Here is a 10,196-nt window from a genome sequence, read left to right on the forward strand (position 1 = left end):
AGTTTGGGGCTTTTAAAAAAGTCAGGGGGCACCCCGCCCCCCCCCCCCCCCAAGCAAGCACCATAAATAAAATAAAAAATTGAAAGTTGGGGGCCTGGGCTGGATGGGAAGTCGGGGGGGGCTTGGTGGTAAGTCAGGGGGCCAGGCCCCGAGAGGCCCCACTGTAGCTATGGGCCTGGTTGTTGTCTTTCTGCCTCTGGAAGCAGGGCCCACACATCCTCTTTTGTGGTTCAGGCAGCACTGGAGTGTGTTGTCTCCAACATGGAGCTTCCTTTGGCATGTCTAGTGTGGGTGTGGGGGAGGCAGTGACTCGTATTCTGGGGGCAGCCGTGGACTCATAAGCTGAGCCAGTTTGGACCAGACTCACACTTTACGGCTGAACTCAGGGTTTGTGGCCACTTTTTGCTGAGCATCGCTATAGCCATGTGATTGCGTTGTTCGTGGAAGAACGTCTGCCAAAATACAATCCGGATTTTTCTTCTGGTTTTCCTGCGGTCTTTCACTCAAGCTTTATTTTCATGACATGGGAGACGAAAGCAACGGAATATCTTGACTTGACTTTTCCCCTTTATGTTTCGTAGGTAAAGGGACCATTACCCTTAAGGTGAGTTGAACGGGCATGACTTACGGGATGGGCAGGGGAGAATCACGGGTCTGGATAAGGAGACTTTGTTCACTTGGGGGCAGGCAGTGGGTTTGAGCATGCAGAATTAAAGACCGTCCACTGGTGCAAACCAATGCTCCCTCTAAGCCGTGGAGTCTTGTGAGCAACTATTCTACTTTGTGAGCTACTGGCATTAAAGTTGTGAGCCAGTAATTCGGCTACTGCATAAATTAGTTTGCTCTGGAGCCGCCCTTCCTGAGCGGAGACAAAAATCTGTGAGCTGGAGGCTAAAAAACTGTGAGCTAGCTCACACTGACTCAGCTTAGAGGGAACACTGGTGCAAACTTCCCACAAACTTCAGCTGTTGAAGAAAGGCATCTGGAGGGGTTCCTCCTCCTCCTCCTCCACCTTGGCCCACAGACAGGGTTCTGCAGTTGGTGAGATCATCCCTCCGGAAGGGGAAGGGGCCAGGGATTTGGCCAGGGGGTCAGATGGATCCCTGACTGTTGTTCCCTGTTGTCCAGACCCACTCTGGCCCGTGCTCTGAGTGCCTGCTGCTGTGGTCCTTGGGACTGGCCAGGGGGGTGCTGTGCCGAGACCGAGGGGCAGCCCTCGAAAGAGCAGCCCTGTGCAATGCTCCCTCTAAGCTGTGGGGTGTTGTGAGCAAAAATTCTACTTTCTAAGCTACTGGCATTAAAGTTGTGAGCAGGTGATCTGGCTGCTGCATAAATTAGTTGGCTCTGGAGCCATCCTTCCTGAGTGGAGACAAAAATGTGTGATCCAGAGGCTGAAAAACTGTGAGCTAGCTTAGACTAACTCAGCTTAGGGGGAAGACTGGCCCCGTGCAGCCTCTGGCAGTGGCCATCGACAGAGGCTGATGGTGTGTTCAGAAGCCCCTTTCTGGAATGGAACGTGGACGTTTGTGGCTTAGGTGTCGTGGCTGTGTCTTGTGAGGGCTGCACAAAGACGGTCAGGCTGGCCAGCTGTCATTTGCCCAGACTCTGACGTGGCTCCTGGTCCTGCTTGTTGCAGCAGTCCTCAGAGCTCTGCAGAGAATCAGGGCTCTTTTTGTAGAAAAAGCCCAGCAGGAACTCATTAGCATAATAGGCCACACCCAACAGCAGAAACTCATTCGCATATTAGGCCACACCTCTGACAGCACCGCTCATTAGCACATTAGGCCGCACCCCCGTGTTACCAGAAGTGTGGTTATCCAGCCACACCTACCTTTTGCTTGTTATTCTGTTTACCTTGTTTGTTGTCAAAACCCTGGGCTTTTTTCGTAGCAGGAACTCCTTTGCATGTTAGGCCACACACCCCTAATGTAGCCAATCCTAATGAGTCTCTGCTGTTGGGTGTGGCCTATTATGCTAATGAGGTCCTGCTGGGCGTGGCCAACTTGGGAGCCAGCCGGAACTCCGTTCCTGTGCGTTCCTGCCCAAAAATAGCCCTGGCGGAGATTCATTTTAAAGAGTCACTAGCGGAGTGTTCAGGCCTTGTCTTTGGGTTGGATCCCAGAAGGAAGCTTTCCTTTGGTACGGGAAGCCTTCCTCATTGCAAAGGGCCTCTTGCATTGGGGAGAAGCAGAATAGAGGTCAGAGTCACCGTTAGTGGGACAGGTCTGCGGGATCCAGTTCAGAAGCAGAATAGGGCCCACAGACAAGCAAGGGGATGCTTTAGGCTGATTCTCCATTGAGCAGAGGGTTGGGCTCAATAGCCTGTATGGCCCCTTCCAGCTCTGTGATTCTAGGATTCCTCATTCTCAGGATCCCCCAGGTATGCTGAAAAAGATGACTGTGTGAATTAACCCAAAGAAATCCCCAAAGAAGTTCCAGTGAGGACTGAGTACGTGCCAGGAGAAATGAAGTGCTGAGAGCAGATGAGAACCAGCAGAAGGGAGAAAATGGGGGGGGGGGTATTCCCCTCCTCTGAGAGCTTACGGAATCCTGGAGGGGGAGATTGTTGGGTGTGTGGGTGTGTGGGTGGGAGGGACTTCCAAGTTGCTCCCGACTCCCATAATCCTTTGGAGCACCAGGTCATGCCACCTACCTATCTAATAGTGAAGTGTAACTCCCGTCTGCGGATATCTAAAATCTGTGGATCAGGGTCACACTGACTCTAAACAGATTTTCCTGCAAACTTGGGTGCACCCCCCTCCCCCAGGTTTGCAGAGAAATCTGACATCTTTTAAAAACATATTTGGGAGGTTAAATTCCCCCCAAAATAAAGAGATGTTGTCTGCGGCAGTAGTGGGCTCCGGAAGCGTCTCTGAGCGTGGCAGTGGTGGCTCCAGGAGCCGATCCGGGCTTGCAGTGGCTCCCAGACACCACCACCTCTGTGGCTCGGCTCAAAGGTGAGTGTTGAGGCCTGGAGCTGTGCCCTGCTCAGTGATGGGGGAAGATGGTATCCCCCCCATGCGAATCTCATGGGCCCCCCCACTTGTTCCTTCAGTTTGGCGTAGTGGTTAGGAGCTCGGACTATAATCCGGGAGAACCAGGTTTGATTCCCCACTCCTTCCCATGCAGCTCCTGGAGTGACCTTGGGTCAGTTACAAGTTCTTTCATAGCTGTTCTCTCAAGGGCGGTTCTCAAGAGAGCTCTCTCAGCCCCACCTACCTCACAGGGTGTTTGTTGTGGGCAGGGGAAGGGATTGTAAGCCACTCTGAGACTTCTTTGCATAGTGAAAGGCGGGGTATAAATCCAATCTTCTCCTCCTCTTCTTCTAGTAAATAGTAAGCAAAACAGCAAATGAAGTCCCCCCTGTGTGCAGTCCTGTGGCTTTTGCATCCTTGGGGACTCCCCATATGTGCAGGAAAATATTCTTCTGTGGATTGTAAAATTAAAAAAACCCAAGCAGATAGTGAAGCAATCCACCCCTTTTCTGCCCAGCATTAGGTGTCCTGGCAGCAAGGCCGATGGAGAGAGTTGCCGGCTCTCATGTTCTGGCCTTTCTTCTGCGCTTTTGCTAGCTGCAGTGACAGATTGCAGGGCAACCAGTAGAGCTGTCCTGGGGTGTGTTGTGCTGGCTGGAAAAGGGTCTGTTGTGCAGCTTGCAGTGGAGGGAGACCTAGGCTAGAACGCGGGACTTGGCAACCCAGGGCATCTGGAGGCATACTGGTTATTTTGGAGGCAGGAGGGATTTATATTTTCTGCCCTTCTTTGGAATGCCAGCCTCAAGGACCTGAGCAGGAGTGTGGAGGCTTTGGATGCCAATTAAGCATTTCTGTGCCCCTGATGCTGGCCAATTCCATGCTGGTTCTGGCAAGGCTGGTGCTGTAGATTAGGTGGAATATCTCCCTCCTATGCCCAGAGGTCATTTCGGGGGGAATCGCGGGGGATCGCAGTTCCCCCGGGTGAGGTACGGGGGGGGGCACATGACGAAGCCCCGCCCCCTGCTTCTGGCCGCCCCGCTTCCGGCCCTCATTCAGCCAGGAGGAGGCAGGAGAAGAGGGAGGGTAAGTTGCTTCCTCCCTGCCTCTCCCCACCCCTGCCTGCCTGGGGCCAGGGAGGGCCTTTGCGGGGCTTCCTTGCACTCCCGCTGGCCTTGCAGGTCCACCGCCGGGCCCCTCATGGGGCTCTGCAGTGGAGCTGCAAGGCCGGCGGTGGCGGCCGGGACCATTGGGGGCAGGGTGTGTGGCCTTATGGCACACTTCCGGTGATGTCAGGGGGTGGTGGCATATGCTAATGAGTTATGCTAATGAGTTCCCCTAGCTCTTTTTCTACGAAACGACCCCCTGCCCCATCATCAGAGGTGCTCTTAAAGGGGCAAATGTGGGCTGGGAACTTTCCCAAGAATTTGGTCCTCTCTGTGGTTCTTTCTGGGGCCCAATTTGTGCTGTAGATGTAGATCCGACCTGGCATTTTCCTGGCATTCTTCTTTCCCTTGCCTTGTCTCCTAGGTGCCCCCAGGGATGCGGGGCCAAGCCCACCTGAAGATCTGGGGCAACCGGCACTTGGCAGAAGAAGGCTACGTCTTCCACAACTACACAACAGTGACCATTGACAGCAAAGGCGCCTCGGTGTTCATCCAGACAGACAAGCCAGTGTACAGGCCCAAGCAGAAAGGTCAGGGCCACAAGGCGGTGCCCGCAGCTTCAGTGGGGCCCGGCCCTTTGCGCTGGGCCCACCCTGACCTCCCTTGCTCCTCTTTCTCTTTTCGCTGCAGTACTGATCAACCTCTTCACCATCAGCCCCGATTTGCGGCCCATCAACGAGAAGGTAAGCGCCTTCTTTTTCCTTGGTTCCACAAAGTACGGGTCGTTTCATGGCATTTCCCATTCGTTCCCAGAAAACCAACATTCAGCTGATGACAGGGGAAGTATGGGGCAGCTTGCTTGCTTCGCTGCTTGACCGTGCACTCAAGTGCTGCCGCCATGGGGATAATGGTGCCCCAGCTCTTGTGTGCAGTTCTGCCTTGGCGCTGCTCCATCCTGGGCTGCCGACTCCTCCTGTTGCGATGGAGTGACGAACGTAAGAACATAAGAGAAGCCTTGTTGGATCACTCTGTGCCACACGGTGGCCAAAACCCAGGCACCATCAGGAGGCCCACCAGCGGGGCCGTAACTCCAGAAGCCCTCCCACCATTGCCCTCTAAGCACCAAGAAGACAGAGCCTCACTGCCCCAGACAGAGTGTTCCATCCAGGGGTCATTTCCTGCAGGAGCGCACAGGAGCAAAGCTCCGGCAGTAAAGAGCCCAGGGGGCGGACACATGCAACAAACCTCACCTCCTACTCCCAGCAGCCCTCAGTCAGAGCAAGAAGCAGCCAGGTAAATTGCAGAGCCCCCCCCCCGGTCCAAAGCAGTCCAGTGGCACCTTTAAGACCAAGTTTTATTCAGGTACGAGCTCTCCCGTCTCTGCGAGGACAGATCTGCATGTCTCCCCCCCATAGCTAGCAATCCAAAACAGTCCCGTGGAGCCTGAGCGGTGGGTGTTGCCTTCTGACACACTTCCGGTGAGGTCAGGGGGTGTGGCATATGCAAATAAGTTATGCTAATGAGCTCCTGCACCTCTTTTTCTACGAAATGACTCCTGGTTCCATCTATTCTTTGTCGCTAATAGCCACTGATGGACCTCTGCTCCATGTGTTTATCCAGTCCCCTCTTGAAGCTGTCTATGCGTATAGTGGCCACCATTTCCTGTGGCAGTGAATTCCGTGTGTTAATTACTCTTTGGGTGAAGAGGTACTTCCTTTCATCAGTTCTAAGCCTACTGCTCATCAATTTCATTGAGTGCCCACAAGTTCTTGTTTTGTGAGAAAGGGAGAAAAGGACTTATTTCTCTGCCATTTCCCTATCATCCTTAAGTAATACTTTTACCCTTTGGTCATCCAAGGGCCGCACTGCCTCCCTGGCCGGTTTTTTGCTTCTAATGTATTTGAAGAAATTTTTATTGTTGGTCTTTTTGGTTTTTTTCAATATGTTCCTCATAGTCCCTTTTTGCCTGTCTGATCACTGACTTGCATTTTATTTGCCAAAGCCCGTGCTCTCTTTTATTTACTTCACTCGGACTAGCCTTCCACCACTTAAAAGAATCCTTATCACCTTTTACTGTTCATTAATCATGCAGGCCATTTTTTATGCCTATTCGTACCTTTCCGAACCTATGGTATACGTTATATCTGAACTTACAGGATTGTAGTTTTAAATAGTCTCCAAGCTTCCCAAAGTGATTTGAATTGCCTTACCTGGTTGGAACACTTTCCCTATAAAGAAAGGTTAAAAAGCTTGGGGCTCTTTAGCCTGGAGAAACGACGGCTGAGGGGTGACATGATCAAGGTTTATAAGATTATGCATGGGATAGAGCAGGTAGAGAAAGAAGTCCTTTTCTCCCTTTCTCACAATACAAGAACTCGTGGGCACTCAGTGAAATTGCTGAGCAGTCGGGTTAGAACAGATAAAAGGAAGTAATTCTTCACCCAAAGAGTGATGAACACATGGAATTCACTGCCACAGGAAGTGGTGGCGGCTACAAGCATGGACAGCTTCAAGAGGGAATTAGATAAGCATATGGAGCAGAAGTCCATCAGTGGCTAAGCCACAAGGTATAGATAGGAACTCTTGGTCTGGGGCAAGTGATGCTCTGTATTCTTGGTGTTTGGGGGGGGGCAACAGTGGGAGGGCTTCTAGTGTCCTGGCCCCACTGCTGGACCTCCTGATGGCACCTGGTATTTTTGGCCACTATGTAACAGAGTGTTGGACTAGATGGGCCATTGGCCTGATCCAACATTGGCTTCTCTTATGTTGTTATGCTCTTTTCAGTTTCTTCTTCACAATCCCCCTCATTTGAGAGAAGTTACCCCTTCTAAAGTTAAATGTAGTAGTGTTTGTCTTTTGGGGCAACTCCCTATTTACATAAATGCTAAACTTAATAGCATTATGGTCACTGTTCCCAACTGGTGAAGGAGGAGGGGGAGGAGGAGATTGGATTTATACCCCACCCTGCACTACCTGAAGGAGTCTCAGAGCGGCTTACAATCTCCTTTCCCTTCCCCTGCCCACACCAGACACCCTGTGAGGTAGGTAGGACTGAGAGAGAGCTTTCGAGGACTGCTCTTTCAAGAACAGCTCTGAAAGATCTTGTGAATGACCCAAGGTCACACCAGCAGCTACATGTGGAGGAGTGGGGAATCAAACCCGGTTCTCCCAGATTAGAGTCTGCACTCCTACCCACTACACCAAACGGATGCTATCACGTTTACATCTCTCACCAAGTCTTGAGTATTATTTAGGACTAAGTCCTGGATCGCTTCCCTTCTTGTAGGTTCTGTGACCATCTGCTCCATGGCACAGTCATTGAGAGTGTCTAGAAACCCAATCTCTTTCTCCTGACTTGAACACATATTGACCCAACTGGTGTGTGGGTAGTTAAAATCACCTGTTACGACACAGTTATCTTTTGCTGTTTTTAAATCATCCTCTAATCTTTGATCTGGTGGTCTATAACAAACTCCCAGAGTTAAGCATCCTTTTGGGCACACTATTTCCACCCATAGAGTTTCTGCAAGGGAATCTATTTCTCTTAGATTCTCAATTTTACTGGACTATATACCCTCTCTGACCTACAGAGCCACTCCACCTCCGACCCTTCCCCTTCCGATATAACTTATATACAGGAATCACTGTATCCCACTGATTATCCTCATCCCACCAAGTTTCTGAAATGCCCACATGGTCCACGTTCTCCTCTAAGCATTCCAGTGCCCCTGTTTTACCTGGGACACTTCTAGAATTTGCATATAAACATCTAGAATTTCCCAGACGCGTGAGGCCTGCAGCCTTCCTCCTGTGACCTCTTGACCTTGCCAGGCAGTCAGTGTGGCTTCTCACCCTCTCAGTGGCCAGTCCGCATCCCCTTCCCTCCAGAAGAGGAACGGCTACCCATGGTTCCCTCCCCCCTCCCCATGCACCGGGGCCCATCACTGCTTGTTCAGGGGCAGGTGGGAGGGGAGCAGGTCCAAACTAGCACTTCCAGGTGTTTTGTTGCCTCCAGCAAGGTGTCCCCGTTCCCTCCCTGGGCAGTTGCCACAGAGGCTGGGCCCAGGAGCTATCCCAGTCAAGAACATAAGAACATAAGAGACGCCAATGTTGGATCAGGCCAAAGGCCCATCCAGTCCAACACTCTGTATCACACAGTGGCCAGAAATACCAGGTGCCATCAGGAGGTCCAGCAGTGGGGCCAGGACATTAGAAGCCATCCCACTGTTGACCCCCCCAAGCACCAAGATGACAGAGCATCACTTGCCCCAGAGTCCCTATCTATACCTTGTGGCTAATAGCCACTGGTGGACCTCTGCTCCATATGCTTATCTAATTCCCTTTTGAAGCCGTCCATGCTTGTAGCCGCCACCACTTCCTGTGGCAGTCCCGTCTTCCTGGCTCCCAAGGGCAGGAGGTGAGCCACGTCCCTCTGGGACATCGTGTGCTGCTGCCTCGAGCATTGTATGCAGGATAAAAGATCCGTGCCTTATTGGTACAAAGAAAGGTAATTTCCTAGGTGTCCGGGTCTGGGTCTTTGTGGAGGGAGCTCGGTGCCTAAATACAAATCTAGAAAGCCACCTGCATTTCGGTCTTTCTTTCAAGGTTTGTCAGTAACACACAGTGTTCTGAAATCTGAACTGTGGAGTAAAAAGACAACCTGTGTGGGAAATGTGGGGGAGCCCTGCAGTTTGCTCAATTTATTTATTTATTTATTTAATTTCATTTATACCCCGCCCTCCCCGCATGCGGGCTCAGGGCGGCTTACACATGCACAACAATGCAATAAAATATAACACATTAAAACAATTTAGGCACCCAAAGTGCAATAAAATTACACAGTTAGCCACTTAAAACACAATTCAATCTTACAGGATGCATCGGTAGTTAAAATACTCACTCATTATTAAATATCACAGTGAGATCAAAAGAAAGGGGGGGGTGCCATAGGCCGAGATGTCCCAGTTGGCTAATCAGCCCACCCCAACGGCACTGCTCTGCAGTACACGATGGTGGAATAGTGGCGGCGGCGGCTCCTATTCGAAAGCCTGGAGGAAGAGCTCCGTCTTGCAGGCCCTGCGGAACTGTAAAAGGCTCCAACCTTGGCCGTGTGTCATAATGCCTCGCAGGACATAGAGGGTTTGGAGCGCACCTGGGTGGCAGGGAGCCGCCTCTGCTGCATCTGCATGGCGTTGAGCCCGGGGAGGGGTGTAGCTCGTGGGGCTCCCATGAACTGGATTAAAGAAAAAACTCCTTGCATTTAACTGGTGACGGCCGTCCACAGCTAATATGGGGGAGGGGTAGAGTTGAGCTCCATTCTCAAGGTGCGAGGCAACTTATTGCCCCCTCGCTCCCCAACCCCCTTTAGTCCTTTTTTTTTAAAAGGCCTTTTGCAGCTAAGTGGCATTGGAAAAAGGAAGGAGAGAGGGGGAAAGGTGGGTTGAGGGCTGTAGGGGGCACCCAAATTGCATTCCTCCTGGGCAGGTGCAACGCAGCAAAGGGGGTGAGTGGGGCTTGGGAACCATGGCAGAATCGATTCCTGCTCTTTTCATGCCTCTGTGTGGAAAAAGGCTCTGCGGTACAAATCCCAATCCTGTGGTCCACCCATTGTCTGTATTTGCCCACTGGGAGGACAATCATCTCCCTCCTCTGCTGCTTCTGTTTTGATTCTCCATATGGTGATCCTGCTGGAGTTCTGGGACTGCTGAATGATGGGCGTGGGGAGGATGAACCGCGGGAATCGGAGCAGTCCAGAGCAGCTTCCTCTTTCCTCAGCACTTCAGAGGCCCGGAGGGTAAAGCCTGAGTTTTGTGGCTTCCAAATCCTTCCTAGATGTGTCCTGGAAGACAGTGGGTAGACCAGTGGGAATTTCAGATTACCCTTTTTAAGCCGTTATTGTACCATCTTGGAGTAAACCGGTACAGGGGCAGCCATTTCACACAGCCTTTCCCCTACCGGTAAGAAGCTGTCTCTGAAGCAGTTTGGCATTTCAGACTGCGCCGCTTTGTTTTCCCGCCCTTTTTCACCCACGTGGGTGATCTTCGTCTTTTTTTAAAAAATGTTCTTTTAAGAGCGCCATAGCGCTATAACCAGAGGTCATTTCGGGGGGGGGATCGCG

At 51.6% G+C, this 10,196-nt stretch overlaps 1 protein-coding gene across 1 annotated transcript in view; it reads left to right on the plus strand.

The window, feature by feature from the left end:
* The window catches only part of CPAMD8 (C3 and PZP-like, alpha-2-macroglobulin domain containing 8), a 67,445-nt gene that overhangs the window by 4,838 nt on the left and 52,411 nt on the right, over nt 1–10,196 (plus strand). The window contains exons 3-5 of the mRNA XM_015424645.1: nt 582–604; nt 4,503–4,668; nt 4,769–4,821. Of these exons, the coding sequence (XP_015280131.1) occupies nt 582–604; nt 4,503–4,668; nt 4,769–4,821 (242 nt within the window). The remainder of the gene's footprint in view (nt 1–581; nt 605–4,502; nt 4,669–4,768; nt 4,822–10,196) is intronic.

Source organism: Gekko japonicus, unplaced genomic scaffold, assembly GCF_001447785.1.
Source record: "Gekko japonicus isolate JY-2015 unplaced genomic scaffold, Gekko_japonicus_V1.1 scaffold596, whole genome shotgun sequence".
Taxonomy (NCBI): Eukaryota; Metazoa; Chordata; class Lepidosauria; order Squamata; family Gekkonidae; genus Gekko; species Gekko japonicus.